The sequence below is a fragment of the Dendrobates tinctorius genome, unplaced genomic scaffold (genome assembly GCF_039654945.1).
Source record: "Dendrobates tinctorius isolate UK_male_01 unplaced genomic scaffold, ASM3965494v1 ptg000224l, whole genome shotgun sequence".
NCBI classification, from domain to species: domain Eukaryota; kingdom Metazoa; phylum Chordata; class Amphibia; order Anura; family Dendrobatidae; genus Dendrobates; species Dendrobates tinctorius.
This window is the reverse complement of record NW_027361891.1, coordinates 2,219,383-2,237,602: the sequence shown is the minus strand read 5'-3', so window position 1 is coordinate 2,237,602 and position 18,220 is coordinate 2,219,383. Positions and strand designations below refer to the sequence as shown.

General features: G+C 40.9%; 1 protein-coding gene across 1 annotated transcript in view; it reads left to right on the top strand.

The window, feature by feature from the left end:
- MSRB3 (methionine sulfoxide reductase B3) overlaps positions 1 to 18,220 on the top strand; it is a 331,564-nt gene that overhangs the window by 278,999 nt on the left and 34,345 nt on the right. Inside the window, exon 5 of the mRNA XM_073555445.1 lies at positions 2,923 to 2,951. Within this exon, the coding sequence (XP_073411546.1) occupies positions 2,923 to 2,951 (29 nt within the window). The remainder of the gene's footprint in view (positions 1 to 2,922; positions 2,952 to 18,220) is intronic.

Genomic DNA, 18,220 nt, shown 5'->3' with positions numbered 1-18,220 from the left:
CTATCTGATGGTTCATTGGATAGCACTCACTCCAATGTTCTACTATGGAGTGGTGACGACTAGCGTTTATTTTGTCATCCGGAGCCAGCGTGAGAAAAAAAAATCGCATGCTGCAATTGTCAGTGTATCTCGGACCCTATACAAGTCTGTGGGTGCATGCAAAACATCAGACTGCACTCAGTTGTCATTCGAGTGTAGTGTGATTACCGCATACACTGGCAATGGAGAAGATGGAGAAATTACTTTCTCCATCTCCTCCGCACCTGTGCTGCGATTCTGTCATGCAGTAGGATTGGAGCACAGTAGCATGACACTTGGCTCACACTCGCAGCAGAGTTTGAGCCGAGTGTCATTAGCATATTACATCAGATTCTCTCTCATCTGATGCTATACGCTAATATGACCTCAGCCTTACTGCTACACCGCTGTTTCAGCACATTTTGAATGACATGAATGTGGATTCCTGCTCTTAGTGATGGTAACGTGTATGTTGTTAATCAATTGTGTATGCTGTTTGGTAATATGCTGTCTCCAAAAGGCATTGGGGTCTTTTCTGAAAATCCACTAAGAATAAATCTCCATTTATAGATTTTAATGTTTAGAAGCTTAAAAGTGTGAATATTTACAAATAAATGTGATTCAACCAATCAGTACTATCCTTTCAAATATCACTATACCACTTTACACAACTGTTCTTTTTTAAGGGGTTGTAAACTATTTGGACAACTCTATCTCAATCCATATGTTTACCCACAGTAAAATAACACGTATACTCACTTACGGTGCCTGCGCCATTCCATCAGTGTCGGCGCTGGCTTTCCTGGTGATTACATGATGTTGTTACGTTACGTGATCTCTACAGACAGTTAGCGCTGGCATCACTCTCCCCGCCTTTGCATGAATCGTGTATATCAAAAACAAGTGAGAGAGCAGCAGTTCTCACTTCCTTCAAATGTACAGTATATGGTTTGTCTGAAGATTGAAGCGGCTGCTGACTGGTCACAGGTATCGTGTGACATTGTTACAAACCACCCTGACTTCTCTCCACCCATTTTATCAGAGCTGCTCTCAAGTGGCATAAACACGCCAAAAGTCACAAATTTTTTGCCGTACTCTACATAAAGCAAACATTGTTGGACTTTTCAGTTTTTTACTACAGTTGTTTGACAAAAATGCTTTGCTGGATCACCCCCTAAGGTTTTGGTTTGAAACGCCTCATTAAACATCTGCATCAAAAGTATAACTATATATCTTCCATTGACTCCAGTGTAAATAACTGTATACCACACTATACTTTTTGCCTACAGTTGTAATGAAAGGCATAGTTGTCAACTGGTCCACTTGTATCTCCAGATAATATGCCAGTAGTGAGTGCTAATTGACAATCTATCATGTGGATAGGTCAGTTGTTAGGCTGAGTGCACACGTACTTTTTTGCCCTGCGGATTTTTCCGCACAGAATTGAAGAAATTCGCAGGTCAAATGACCTGCATTTTTTCTGCGTATTTCTTCCTTTTTTTCTTGTGTTTTTTGTGCGGTTTTCCCCTGCGGACTTCCCCCTGCGGATTTCCCCCTGCGGATTTGGAGAATGGAGCAGGTGGAAAACCGCACAAAAGAAGTGACATGCTGCATATTTTGAACCACAAGAAAACCGCGCGGAAAAATCTGCAGCGTCTGCACAGCGTTTTTTTTCTATTGATTAACATGCTACTGTACATCACAATGTGGATATGCAGCGTTTCTGCGCGGTAAAATCTGCTGCGGATCCGCTGGAAATCTGCATCGTGTGCACATGGCCTCACTCTTCCAGTTACATGCAGCCGTTTTCAGATACAAACATTATTGAGAACATTTGTCATTTCTCCTCATACAATTTTCTTTGTTGTGACATCTCCAGCTTACACAAGGAAATGTGTCCATAACCAACAATGATTCTTAGGCTCGCTATAAAGATGTTTACTTGAGCTAAAATCTTACCTCTTGGTTCTGGTTGCTACATTTTTATACATATTGAATATTGTTGGGAAGCTACCTGACTGAATCATTTGTGATTTCACAGCAGTTACCTGATGGAATAAGTCGATTGAAGCAAAAAATCAGCACGTTTGGATAAAACCACTATAACTGGAGCAGGAGACCTGCTTGGATCTTAAATAATATGCCCTCTTAACTGATTCAGTTGGCAGCTGTATGTACCATGCATGGAGTTTAAACATACAATTTATTTCCAGTTTTTAACACTTAGGCCGGGGTCACACTGGCGAGGAATACGGCCGAGTGAGAGGCGCTAAAAGCACGCATTGGACACGGACCAATAATTCTCTATGGGGTCCCTCGCACCAGGCGTATATTTCTCATCCGTATTCTACGGTCCGGTGCCAATCCCAGCATGCTGCGATTGTCAGCGTACTACGCCCGTAATACGCCAATGCAAGTCTATGGGTGCGCGAAAAATACGGAGTACACACGGACCACACATGTGACATGCGAGAAATACGCACCCGGTGTCTTTTAGCAAAGCCGGCAATTCAGTGCGCTATACAGTAAACTCACACTGACAGTTTTAATAAAGAAACGAATGAATAGATATAGACACATAGAATACATATATATATATATATATATATATATATATATATGCATTCTATGTGTCTATATCTATTCTTTGGTTTCTGTTATAAACCCTGTCATAGGGCTCCATTATATGTCCATTTTGCAAGCCTGCGAGAAAATCTCGCCATACGGATGCCATACGGATGCTTACATGCGCAAAATACGCGACCACACCTTGCTTACGGATGACATACGGAACACTATTTAGGGGTCATAAATCCGTATTACGCATGTAAAATACTGACCGTATTTTGCGTCGGTTAGTGTGACCCCAGCCGTAAACTCTTTTTTTTGTTTCTTTTTACCCAGGTCTGAAAAAAAATTTGACTCCAGCTCAGGTATGATTGACTGTTTAAGTACTCTTGCATTAACTACATAGGAGTCATTGGGGTACTAACCCATGAAGCTTGTAAAAAAAACTAACCTGGTAATTATTTTCAGATGACAGGGACTTATCAATAAGCATAACGCATGTCTCAATGTATTCAAGTCTGAATGGGTTACATGTAGATTATGTAACTGATGTCTGTAATGAATCTGAAGCATGCTGTTAAATCATGCAAATTATTTTGATGGACCATAAATATGAGTTTTTACATATGAAAGCTGGCCATTCACATATTTCAGCTGACAGCTATCTCTTCCGATTGCTCCAAACACACATTACTCACAAAAAGTTGGGGATATTTGACTTTCGGGCAAAATTTTACCAAAAATACACTTTAACCTTTTCACGTGAACGTAATGTGACTGTCTCTAAACTTCTGATTGCACATGTCCAACTGTTCAATGTTTCAGTACTTTTTGCACATCTTGCTGTTCTCTAAGGCCGGGTTCACATTAGCGTTTGAGTCCGCAGATGGTGCTGTGGACTTCTTTCTTTAAGCTCAGCAAATTCCCGCATGCGTCCTGCGTACCTATCTTTAACATTGTGTACACAGGAACATGCATTGTATGCGGATGCGTCCACGTGCATAGTTTTAAAGTGCCCTCTTAACGCAACATGTTGCATTTTCATGCGCTCAGCGTGCATGTCAAAACGACGCACGCGGATGCATCCACATACAAAGCATGTTCCTGCGTACACAATGTTAAAGATAGGTACGCAGGATGCATGCGGAAGTAGGCGGAGCTTAAGGAAAGAAGTCCACAGCATCACTCTGCGGACTCAAACGCTAATGTGAACCTAGCCTAACAAGGAGCTTAATGGCAGAATTCGCAATAGGTGAATCGATGCATGAATCGGTCAATAAATTTCAGAGTTCAATTAGAATTGGTATTTAAACAGTCCTCCTCATGATGCTGTTCACATTTTGTTATCATGAGGCCAAGACAACACCTAACACTTGATTAACAGTACTTTGCAAGTGCGAGGCTTCAAGCGGGATGTTCACAGATAGAAGTGGCCACTGAGCTTAGAGGGTCACAGAGTCATCAGCAGGTTGCAACAGAGATACAGAGAGACTGGAAGAGTCACAGGAAGGCAGAGAAGTGGACGTTCTTTGGCCACATCCCACACTTATGACCGCTTCATTGTGACCAATGCCTTCGGAACCGGATAATGAATGCCACACAACTTGAGGCACATTTAAGGGAGCTGAGAGGCAGCCAAGTGTCACGTCAGACAATTCTAAACCATTTACATCAGCGTGGTCTGTGTGCTAGATGACCTGCAAGGGTACCTGACCACACCACCAAGCATAGGCGGCATCATCTACGCTGTACAAAGAATCAGCGGGCCTCAGTGCTGTTCACTGATGAAAGTCGATTCACGCTGAGCAGAAATGATGGCTGCTGTTGGAGAAGTCAAGGAGACTGCTATGCATCAGCCACTGTTGTCACCAGATGAGCCTTTGGTAGTGGTGGTGTTACACTGTGGGCAGGTATGTCTAGTCAATACAGAAGTGCCCAACATTTTGTGAATGGTATAGTGACAAGCCCCTACTACTTGAATAATATCATTAATCCAGTCGTGCCTCTGCACGAACAACACAGGCCTAATTTTAGTTGACAATGCTCCTGCTCATAAATGTTGCATTATTAGGGAGTGGCTGCTTGAGACTGGGGTACCTCAGATGGCGTGGCCTGGACTTTCTCCAGCACTGGATCCCATAGAAAACCTATGGGATCAGCTGAGTCGCTGTGTAGAGGTTCGTAACTTTGTACCCCAGAACCTAAATGACCTGAGGGCCGCCCTTCAAGAAGATTGAGATACCATTCCTCAGCAGACAATAACTCGACAACATGAGATGTTGTTTTCAAGCTGTAATTGATGCGTAAGGCTACATGACAAGTTATGGAGACATTGACATTTTTTGTTGGGGTAACCCACCGCTGTTGGCTTTTGTTTCAATAAATTGTTTGAGATGAAGAAAACACCATTGCATTCTTCTACTTAAATGCCCTACTTTCATGATAAAATATCACTGGGGGTGGACTTTTTACATTTTCCATAAATTTCACCCGAAAGCCATAGATCTCCAATTTTTTGTGAGCAGTGTATAAGCGCTACGCTTATACACTGCATTCAAGTATTATCAAAATACAATTTCAGGGCTTAATAAATAGCACCACCAAAAGAATGAAGAGATCCAGAAAGAATAATATTAAAATAACATGTTTATTAATTATACATAAAAAATTAAAAAACTGAATGATGCCCAGAAGGATGCGCACAATTCCTTTACAGCAATAAATCATGTGCAGGTAATATAAAATCTAATGTGGAGAGAAATTGAAAAAAACAATATGTACACCATAAAGCCTCACTTAGCAGAAAAAACATGGATAACACTATGGTGTTGAATGTCCAAATAAAGCGGCAACATGACAACCAAGTCTAAGTCCCTATACGAATGATCATAAGTGACCTGCTAACTAGTAGGCAGAAAGTAGTGATAATAAAATTGAATTCTCCATAAGTAACAATACCTGAACGCTGTGAGCACAAGTGATGATGGGCGCCGCAGCCTCCCCCACCCCAACGCGCGTTTCGCAACAAGCTTCTTCCGGGATCTCTTCATTCTTTCGGTAGTGCTATTTATTAAGCCCCGAAATTGTATTTTGATAGTATGTGGTTGTGAAGTGCCAGACCATAATTATTTATTGGACAACATTGGTATACTTTGCATTCAAGTATTTTCAATGGGAGAAGCAGAGAAAGCTGCTGCAAGACTCGTTTGGCAACAGCTTATTTTCCCTAGCAGCAAATGAATCGGTTGTAGAAATTACAATGAGATGAGAGTTAGAAGGCTCTTGGACACATCAGTTGGTCTAACTGAAATTGGCGAATTAGCTGATGTCCATATAATGTGGGGTCTTAAGAGTCAAAGTATCATAACCCTAAACATAGTAGTAAATAACAACATGAGCCCAAAAATGCAAATGTCTAAAATCTGCTGTCTAGGTTGAATTTGATTCTACTTGTTGTCTAAGCTAATAGCGTTCAATGGTCAGCTTAGCATTTTTGTGTCATAGTGTGGTTAGTAAAATGTATATCTAGTTTTCAATGGAATGTTATTTTTGGTTCCTTGAGAAAGTCAATTGTTGTCAAAGTCATAAACAAATAGCTGATTTGTTTGCAGTAAAATAAACTACATGTAAATATAAACAAATTCTGCATTTTTTTCTTAATTTTGAAAGTCATGCAGTCTAATAAAACAGCACACCTCTCTTGTCTAACATGACCCATGAGCATACACGTATGGATTGCACAGTCATACATGAGAAGTTACTCATACACAGTTAAAACTTGCACATATTGTGTGGTTGTGAGCAAAAGCTTTATGTTATCAGGTGAGAGAGCAGAACTAACTAGCTTGTTATGAATTTGTTATGAAATGGTCTTCCAACAGTCTTGAAGGCGTTCCCAGAGATGCTTAGCACTTGTTGGCCCTTTTGCCTTCACTCTGCGGTCCAGCTCACCCCAAACGATCTTGATTGGGTTCAGGTCTGGTGACTGTGGAGGCCAGGTCATCTGGCATAGTACCCCATCACTCTCCTTCTTGGTCAAATAGCCCTTACACAGCCTGGAGGTATGTTTGGGGTCATTGTCCTGTTGAAAAATAAATGATCGTCCAACTAAACGCAAACCGGTTGGAATAGCATGCCGCTGCAAGATGCTGTGGTAGCCATGCTGGTTCAGTATGCCTTCAATTTTGAATAAATCCCCAACAGTGTCACCAGCAAAGCACCCCGACACCATCACACCTCCTCCTCCATGCTTCACGGTGGGAACCAGGCATGTAGAGTCCACCCGTTCACCATTTCTGCGTCGCAAAAAGACACGGTGGTTGGAACCAAAGATCTCAAATTTGGACTCATCAGACCATAGCACAGATTTCCACTGGTCTACTATCCATTCCTTGTGTTCTTTAGCCCAACCAAGTCTCTTCTGCTTGTTGCCTGTCCTTAGCAGTGGTTTCCTAGCAGCTATTTTACCATGAAGGCCTGCTGCACAAAGTCTCCTCTTAACAGTTGTTGTAGAGATGTGTCTGCTACTAGAACTCTGTGTGGCATTGACCAGGTCTCTAATCTGAGCTGCTGTTAACCTGCGATTTCTGAGGCTGGTGACTCGGATGAAGTTATCCTCCGCAGCAGAGGTGACTCTTGATCTTCCTTTCCTGGGGCGGTCCTCATGTGAGCCAGTTTCTTTATAGCGCTTGATGGTTTTTGCCACTGCACTTGGGGACACTTTCAAAATTTTCCCAATTTTGCGGACTGACTGACCTTCATTTCTTAAAGTAATGATGGCCACTCATTTTTATTTACTTAGCTGCTTTTTTCTTGCCATAATATAAATTCTAACAGTCTATTCAGTAGGACTGTCAGCTGTGTATCCACCAGACTTCTGCACAACACAACTGATGGTCCCAACCCCATTTATAAGGCAAGAAATCCCACTTATTAAACCTGACGGGGCACACCTGTGAAGTGAAAACCATTTCTGGTGACTACCTCTTGAAGCTCATCAAGAAAATGCCAAGAGTTTGCAAAGCAGTAATCAAAGCAAAAGGTGACTACTTTGAAGAACCTAGAATATAAGACATATTTTCAGTTGTTTCTCACTTTTTTGTTAATTATATAATTCCACATATGTTAACCCCTTACCTACAAATGACGTAATATTCCGTCCATGTGACCATGGACCTAATTACCATGGACGAAATATTACGTCATCGCGATCAGCGGCGCCCACGTGGTGAGCGCCGCTGATCGCGGCCGAGTGTCAGCTAATTATCATAGCTGAAACCCGGCACAATGTGTCAGGGGCGGTCACGGACCGCCCCCGACACATTGACCCCTTGCACACCGCGATCAAACACGATCGCGGTGTCCCGGGGGTTAAAGGGAAGCATCGGCAGGGAGGTGGCTCCCTCCTTGCTTCCCTGAGCCCCCCACGGCAGCGCAATGTGCAGCGCTGCTGCGGGGGACTCCTTTCCTGCAGGTCCCCGGATCCAATATGGCGACGGGGACCTCCGGGGGCCTGCAGGAAGCTGGCTTCCTCAGTGCCTGCAAAGCGCAGGCATGAGGAAGCCTGTGCAGTGCCTGTGACAGATCGCTGATCTGTCACAGTGATCTGTGATGTGACAGATCAGCGATCTGTCACAGGACAGTGATGTCCCCCCTGGGACATTGTAATAAAGTAAAAAAAAGATAAAAAAAAAGTGTAAAAATAATTTTAAAAAAATCGCCAAATAAATTAAAAAAAAAAAAAAAAAAAAATATTCCCCAATAAATTCATTTTTTGAAAATAAAAAAAAAAACAATAAAAGTACACATATTTGGTATCGCCGCGTCCGTAACGACCCGTCCTATAAAACTATCCCAATAGTTAACCGCTTAAGTGAACCCCTTAAAAAATAAAAATAAAAAACGAAGCAAAAAATAATGATTTATTATCATACCGCCGAACAAAAAGTGCAATAACGCGCGATCAAAAAGACGCATATAAATATCCATGGTACCGCTGAAAACGTCATCTTGTCCCGCAAAAAACGAGCCACCATACAGCATCATCAGCGAAAAAATAAAAAAGTTATAGCTTGCAGAATAAAGTGATGCAAAAATAATTATTTTTTATATAAAATTGTTTTCATTGCATAAAAGCACCAAAACATAAAAAAACTACCTAAATGAGGTATTGGTGTAACCGTACTGACCCGAAGAATAAAATCGCCTTATAAATTTTACCGCACCCGGAACGGCGTAAACGCACCACCCAAAAGAAATTCATGAAACGCTGGTTTTTGTAAATTCTGCGTCCCAAAAAACGAAATAAAAAGCGATCAAAAAATGTCACATGCCCGAACATGATACCAATAAAAGCGTCAACTCGTCCCGCAAAAAATAAGACCTCACATGACTCAGTGGGTCAAAATATGGAAAAATTATAGCTCTCAATATGTGGTGATGCAAAAAATATTTTTACAATAAAAAGCGTCTTTTAGCGTGCGACAGCTGTCAAACATAAAAACCGCCATAAATAGTAAATCAAACCCCCCGTTATCACCCCCTTAGTTAGGGAAAAATAATAAAATTAAAAAAATATATTTATTTCCATTTTCCCATTAGGGTTAGGGCTAGGGTTAGGGCTAGGGCTAGGGTTAGGGTTAGAATTGGGGGTTTCCACTATTTGCGCACATCAGGTGCTCTCCAAACGCAACATGGCATCTGATCTCAATTCCAGCCAATTCTGCGTTGAAAAAGTCAAATGGTGCTCCTTCCCTTCCAAGCTCTGCCATGCACCCAAACAGTGTTTTACCCCCTCATATGGGGTATCAGCCTACTCAGGACAATTTGCAAAACAACTTTTGGGGTCCTATTTCTCCTGTTGCCCTTAGGAAAATAAAAATTTTGGGGCAAAAATATCATTTTTGTGTAAAAAGTTTTTTTTGTTATTTTCACGCCTGGGCGTTATAAACTTCTGTGAAGCACTTGGGGGTTCAAAGTTCTCACCACACATCTAGATAAGTTCCTTGGGGGGTCTAGTTTCCAAAATGGGGTCATTTGTGGGGGGTTTCCACTGTTTTGGTACATCAGGGGCTTTCCAAACGCGACATGGTGTCTGATCTCAATTCCAGCCAAAAAAGTCAAATGGCGCTGCTTGCCTTCCGAGCTCTGCCATGTGCCCAAATAGTCATTTACACCCACATATGGGGTATCAGCGTACTCAGGACAAATTGCACAATAACTTTTAGGGTCCTGTTACCCTTGGGAAAATAAAATTGGGGGTGAAAAGATCATTTTGTGGAAAAAATATGATTTTTTAATTGTACCGCTGTACATTATAAACTTCTGTGAAGCCCTTGTGGGTTCAAAGTTCTCACCACATATCTAGATAAGTTCCTTAGGGGGTCTAGTTTCAAAAATGGGGTCACTTGTGGGGGGTTTCCACTGTTTAGGTACATCAGGGGCTCTCCAAACGCGACATGGCGTCCGATCAGAATTCCAGCCAATTTTGCATTGAAAAAGTCAAACGGCGCTCCTTCCCTTCTGAGCTCTGCCATGCCAGGTATCAGCGTGCTCAGGACAAATTGCACAATAATTTTTGCAGTCCAATTTCTCCTGTTACACTTGGTAAAATAAAAAAAATTGAACCTGAAGTAATTTTTTTTGTGAAAAAAAGTAAAATGTTAATTTTTAAATATTCAAAAAATTCCTGTGACGCACCTGAAGGGTTAATAAACTCCTTGAATGTGGTTTTAAGCACCTTAAGGGGTGCAGTTTTTAGAATGGTGTCACTTTTGGGTATTTTCTATCATATAGACCCCTCAAAGTGGCTTCAAATGTGATGTGGTCCGTAAAAATAAAATGGTGTTGCAAAAATGAGAGATCGCTGGTCAACTTTTAACCCTTATATCTTACTAACAAATAAAAATTTTGGTTCCAAAATTGTGCTGATGTAAAGTAAACATGTGGCAAATGTTACTTATTAACTTTTTTGTGTGCCATATGTCTGTGATTTAAGGGCATAAAAATTCAAAGTTGGAAAATTGCGGAATTTTCAAAATTTTCGCCAAATTTCCGTTTTTCTCATAAATAAATGCAAGTTATATGAATGAAATTTTACCACTAACATGAAGTACAATATGTCACGAGAAAACATTGTCAGAATCACCGGGATCCACGGAAGCGTTTCAGAGTTATGACCTCATAAAGGGACAGTGGTCAGAATTGTAAAAATTGGCCCGGTAGTTAACGTGCAAACCACCCTTGGTAGTGAAGGGGTTAATTCATAGTTTTGATGTCTTCAGAGTGAATCTACAATTTTCATAGTCATGAAAATAAAAGAAAACTCTTTGAATGAGGTGTGTCCAAACCTTTGGTTTGTACTGTGTGTGTGTGTGTGTGTGTGTGTATGTATATAAAAATTAAGAGGCCACTCTTATAAAAGTCAGCTTCTCTACATATCTGACAGCCATTCCATTCCAGTGTCAATTGAATTCCAACCAGAGTACACCTCATTCTACTTAAGGTGCTTCTGATTAGGTGATCACCTGAACCAAATCTTATTTACCAAAGGAAAGTATAAAAAACCCTGCTGTGGTGTTCACAATCCTCTTGCAATAGGACAAGTTGGATGGCAAAACAAGTGCTAGTAATATCCCAAAAGTAATAGGAATGAAAAAATAACTTTTAACCATGCCAAAGGAGTTGAAAAGAAAAGTCTTGAGTGAGGAAAAGAAGGGCTCAATTCTGGCTTTACTAGCAGTGGGATACAATGAGTGTCTTGTTGCCTCCATCCTTAAAACTTCTAAGACGGCAGTCCATTCCAACATGGTCAAGCAGGAGACATTGGGAACAACAAAGCTACAGACCGGCTGAGGGCAAAAATGACTCTCCACTGACTGGGATGACCGTCATCTTATTCGAATGTCACTCAGCAACTTCAGGATAACATCAAGTGACCTACAAAAGGAATGGCAAATGGCAGCTGGAGTGAAGTGCACAGCAAGAACAGTTCGTAACAGGCTCCTAGAGGCAGGGCTCAAGTCATGTAAAGCTAGAAAAAAGCCTTTCATCAATGAGAACCAAAGGAGAGCCAGGCTGAAGTTTGCCAAATACCATAAGGATTAGACCATAGAGGACTAGAATAAGGTAATCTCTGATGAGTCTAATTTTCAGCTTTGCCCAACACCTGGTCGTCTAATGGTTAGATGGAGACCTGGAGAGGTGTACAAGCCACAGTGTCTTGTTCCCACGCTAAAATTTGGTAGAGGATCGGTGATGATATGGGGATACTTCAGCAAGGCTGGAATTGGGCAGGTTAATCTTTGCGAAGGACATATGAATCAAAACGCATGCAAGGTTATCCTGGAAAAACAGTTGATTCTTTCTGCTCAGGCAATGTTCCCCAACTCTGAGGACAGCTTTTTCCAACAGGAGAATGCACCATGCAACACAGCTAGGTCAATCAATGTGTGGATGAAGGACCACCACATCAAATCCCTGTCATGGCCAGCCCAATCTACAGACCTGAACCCCATTGAAAACCTGTGGAATGTAATCAAGAGGAAGATGGATAGTCACAAGCCATCAAACAAAGAAGGACTGCTTACATTTTTGTACCAGGTGTGGCATAAGGTCACTCAAAAGCAATGTGAAAGATTGGTGGAAAGTATGCCAAGGCGCATGAAAACTGTGATTAAAAATCATGGTCCACAAAATATTGATTTCTGAACAATTCCTAAGTTAAAACATTAGTATTGTTGTTTCTAAATGATTATGAACTTGTTTTCTTAGCATTATTTGAGGTCTGCAAGCACTGCACTTTTTTGTTATTTTGACCATTTCTCATTTTCTGAAAGTAAATACAAAATTTAGTACTTGTAAATTTGAAGACCTGTTGTCAGTAGTTTATAGAATAAAAGAGCAATTTACATTTTACTCAAAAATATACCTATAAAGAGAAAAATCAGACAAACTGAACATTTTGCAGTGGTCTCTTAATTTTTGCCAGAGCTGTGTATATATATATACAGTATATATATATATATATATATATATATAAAAATAGTCAGTCAGATGCCCTAATTAATAAAATGGTACATAAAGAGTTAAATAAAAGACACACATACCCGTGAAATCTGCATGAAACGCAATATCTGTTTATTTTTCAAAAAATGTATGGGCTCCCGCGTAACTTTCATAACCAGCAGAGGGAAAGCTGAGGGCTGATGTTAATATTCTAGGAGGGAGCCTATATCCATAAAGGTTCCCAGGCTATTAATATCAGCTATCAGATGTTTGCTTAGCCTTTACTGGCTAGTTTACAGGGGAACCCCAGAAAATAATTGACATGGGGTCCCCCTATAAAATCGAACCAGCAAAAGCTAGGCACACAGCTGCGGGCTGACATTAATAGCCTGGGAAGGGGCCATGTATATTAGCACCCCCCAGGCTAAAAACATCAGCTCAGCTGCCCCAGAAATGGCGCATTTTATAGATGTGCCAATTCTGACACTTATCCTCGCTCTTCCCACTTGCCCTGAAGCGGTAGCAAGTGAGGTAATATTTGTTGGGTTGATATCATCTTTGTATTGTCCGGAGACATCAAGCCCACAGATTAGTAATGGAGAGGTGTCAATAAGACACCTATCCATTACTAATCCTATAGTCATATGGTAAATAAAGACACAGCCAGAATCAAGTCCTTTATTTGAAATATTCACACAGACTCCTTTATTGAAGCTTAATTTACCATACTTTCTGCATCGCTTAATCCCCAAATCCCTCTATCTACTGCATCAAAAATAAAATAATAAACCAACACAAATACTCCCTGTCTGACATAGTCCAATTTCTGAGTGTCCCACGATGATCTCACGTGTAGAACAGTCACATCGGGAGATCTGAACACTCTGCACGGCTCCGGTGATACACTGACAGGAAATAATTGCTTCTGAAATGTATCACTGAGAGTTCACCGGAGTTCGTGCTCTCACTTTATGGCACTACCGCTGCATGAGAATTTTCTCATGCAGCGGTGCCGCAAGTGACAGCACGACCTCCGGTGATCTCTGCCGGCTGTGCAGTGATACACTCCGGGGATACTCTGCGGGGATCTCCTCCTGTCAGTGGAGCTGTGTAGAGTGGTCACATCTCCCGATGTAACTGTTCTACGCGTGAGATCGCCGTGGGACACTCGTTATTTAATGGACCACGGTGTAACGGTAAGAATATGTTGGTATTTTATTTTTGCTGCAGGAGATCGATGGCATCGGGGATTAGGTGTTTGTTGAGTATTAATTTTTTTTTGTTTTACAATTGAACACAGTCGCCGGATGATGGGACTACTATCCCCTCATCGGCTCATGCTGTCACTGTTATATGTGACCGCAGACATAACCGGATGGGGTAGTAGTCCCATCAGACGATGCCTGGCTACACACACACACACCTGCATACAGACACACACGCAGACAGACATAGACAGACCCACACATATTCTCTGCTCACACACAGTCTCCACCCACACACATATTCTACACCCACACACTCTTCCTCCTTCCTTTCCGCAGCATTTTTGGCACGCAAATCCGCAGCTAATCCACAGACCTTTTTACACCTGCGGTTTAGCTGTGAATTTGACTGACTCAATGTAAAATCAATGGGTGCAGAAACACTGCAGATCCATAAAAAAATTGACATGCTGCGGAAAATAAAATGCTGAGAATCAGTGCAGAATATTCCACAGCATGTGCACACCAATTCTGGATTCCTATTGATTAACATTGCTTGAGCTATCCTTGTGGATTTGGTGCAAATCCGCACGGAAAAAACGCTCTAGATCCGCAACAAAATTTCGCAATGACTGCACATAGCCTAAAAGAATTGACATGCTGCAGATTTCCAAAAGCACTCAACAGTTCAAATGCGAGGAAAAAATATGCAGTGTGCAAATGAGATTTAAAAAAAATTTCATTTACTTTGCTGGTACTATAAAAAAAAATGTTTAGCAATAAAATCGTGCAAAAAATAATACTTCAAAAACGCTACATATACCCTTAGACATAATAATTTAGTCCAATGCTTTCAGCATCTAGAATTTTAATTGTTTCACTATGCCATTCTGAAGCCCAACAACAGCTTACTGTTCATTTACAAAGTCCACATTTCCACTGGACTGTGACCTTTCTGAGCACACATCAACTTTTCTTTAAAATGCAGGAAGTGTGTTATGTTTGGATGCTTGCCCATTTATAAAATACTGGCAAACTTTGCCCAATGTTAATTATTGTTGCACCTGATATAAACCAGTAATGTATATGGCCACTCTTAACTTCCCCAATGACTAGTTTGCCCTCTTAGTAGGATTAACACCTATTGGCTGATGTGTTTATGCTTCTTTCCTAAAAAATTCTATAATTATTGCTATTTAATAATGCCATAGTAATTGTGGTCATTTCCAAGATTTCTTTCTTATGCTTACATTCACTATTTATGTGCAGTGTTATATTAAACAGTATCTATGTCAAAATGCTAGGCCAAGGACGTTCTTAGTATTTAGACATGCAAAGTGGGTGCACAATATTGTGAAATGATGTGCATGTGGTAACTATGGTGTATTTTAGTATGTTTTCTATCACTAAAATAAACAGGAAAAAAATCTAAACCGTTATTAGGCCCTGAAAGAATAAAATATATAGTGGTATTTACGTAACTTGCATGCTCTTGACTGTGTATAATAAATTTGGACTAATGAGAAATTATAAGAGAGACGTGACTTCCAAAATCCACCAGGTGCATAGCCTTCATTAACAAGTCTGAGCCGCAACCTGCTACCATGAAATCATAAGGAAAATTTAGGGGCCTGGATTTAATTAGACCTCCATGTGCATCTACACAAAACACAAATTATATAGAAACACATTCAGCCTTCTAAGCGTTATAGTTTACAAGAGTTGGTCAAATTTAATTGTTAATGAACAATGCAGAAAAGCATAAGACAAGGCCAGCAACTATAGTGTTAAATTAATGAGCAGGTGCACGTTCGCTATTGCCAATATGTAGACAGCTACATACATTGGCACATGAAAGTTTGTGAACCTCTTAGAATTTTCCATATTTAAGTGTTCATTTCATTTACAACTACTTCAGATTTTCACATAGAAAACATAGAACTAAATAGAACCAATGAGTCAAAAATATTACATTTTGTCATGTTTTAAAATGATCCACATGCCTGGGAGTGGCAAAAGTATGTGAACCTTTGCTCTCAGTATTTGGTGTGACCCCCCTTGTGCAGCAATAACTACAGGTGCTTCTGACAAAATTATAATATCATCAAAAAGTGAATTTATTTCAGTTCTTCGATACAAAAAGTGAAACTCATATATTATATAGAGTCATTACAAACAGAGGGATCTATTTCAGTTTTTCTGTTTTTGCTATCTTACAGTATAAGCTGTAATTAGAAGACTACTTTATTCGCACAGAAATTACCTTGGACATAAACAGTTAATTACAATACTTAAATAACTGATAATTTCATAATTACAATAGTTAAATAACTGATAATTTCACGTACAAGGTAAATGTCCTAGCCCAGGGCGAATTCCTATAGCAGCTGTGATTATTCACAACATTCATGACAGCAGATGTAGATCTCACATTCTCACGTCCTCATAACATAAACACTGACTTTTTAAAATGGATTTCCAAATTAAACTTAAAACGAAATACAGGTAGATTGTGCATTAAACAGGCAACAGATAATATATTCATATACTATATTCAACTCCAACATATATCTGCTTTACAAACTTAACATTTCATCCTCAGTCACTGGCACTCTAATTCTTAAAAGTACCATTATTATCAGTGAAAGAAAAGACCTGTACTATACGGCAGCAGAATCTATTGGAAGTTTAGCGAACGGATTATGATAGTAAAACCTTTAGGTTGGGTAAACATAGGAGATGACAAGCCTCTCTTATAGGGTAATCGTCTACTTGAACTTGTTATTTTGTAACGATTGTCTAATATAATTTTACTTCTGCTACAGTGATCACTAGTAATGTTATGGTGATATGTTCTCTTTTTATTATATTATTTTTATAAAGAATCACTGCTTTAATCGTATTAGTATTGAGGAAAGTTGAATATTATTATTTATTATTATAGCACCACTTATTCCATGGTGCATGTGAGGAGGGGTATACATAATAAGAACAAGTACAGTAATCTTAACCCCTTTCTGACGTGAGACGTACTATCCCGTCCACGGTACCCGGGCCCGTATAACCGGGGACGGGATAGTACGTCTAAGGCCTCTTTCACACTTCAGTTTTTTGCATCAGTTATAATCCGCCAAAAAGGCGGACAAGCGGATCCGTTCTAAACTGATGCGAACGGATGGCACAGGATCCGTTTTCAGACGGATCCTGAAAATGAAGAAATTTAAAGGAATCGCTGGCCGGGGAGAGAGAGAGAGAGAGAGAGAGAGAGAGAGAGAGATAAAAAAAATTTTTATTTTTGTCCGGCACCCAGAAAGAATTTCGGGTTAAATGAGTGTCTGGAGGATCCGCCAGAGAAAAAAACGTTACAAGCTCCGTTCTGAAATCTTTGAGGATGGTGACGGACAGCAACTTTTGGCGGATCCTCACAAAAAACGGATGCAACGGCCAGCAATCCGTCACAATCCGCCATTAATGCAAGTCAATGGGAAAAAAACGGATCCTCAAAAAAAACTTGAGGATCCGTTTTTTTTCAAAACCTGGCGGATTGTGACTGATTGTAAAAAACGGAAGTGTGAAAGAGGCCTAAGCGATCGGGGCGCTGCTGGGGGGGCGCCGCTGATCGCGGCCGGGTGTCAGCTGATTATCACAGCCGACACCCGGCACTATGTGTCAGGGGCAGTCATGGACCGCCCCCGGCACGTTAACCCCTGGCACACTGCGATCAAACATGATCGCAGTGTACAGGGTGTGGTGTAGTAACCACTGAGTCCGCTAGGGGGCGCTGTGTTGATGTCCCAGGAGAAAGGAAGAATGGCAGAATACTGAATGGCCGTTATGTATCTCAAAGTGGGTGCCTTTGGGATGGAGACTTATGTGTTGATCAGCAGTGATACTGCTGAGGTGTTGCTTCAATGTGTAAGGGAGAAGTCTCCAGGTAACTAGAGAGATGGGCGATCCTGGTTACCTACAAACCCACCCAGGGGGTGTGTTTAAAGCACTATTGTAAAGAGCGTGTAAAGGCTTGAAGGACCCGTGATGAGGTCAGAGTCATGTGTCCCGGTGGGCGTGGCTATGGAACATATAATGTGGCCAGGGTAGGTCACATGGGGGTGAATGCTGGGACCTGGTTGGTCCAGTGTGGAAGGTCCCGCTGAGATGGGGCTTCCTGCCTGACAGCACGTGTGGACACTGTGTTTAATGGTTGCAAGTGCCTGAGAGTTCCCTGGAGAGAATGAATGTCTGCAGTATGGAGAAGCAGCCATGAGAGAACCCTGACAGGGTGAGATATAACTGTGAGGCCAATTTTTACAATTCTGACCACTGTCCCTTTATGAGGTAATAACTCTGAAACGCTTTCATGGATCCCGGTGATTGACATTGTGTTCTCGTGACATATTGTACTTCATGATAGTGGTAAAATTTCA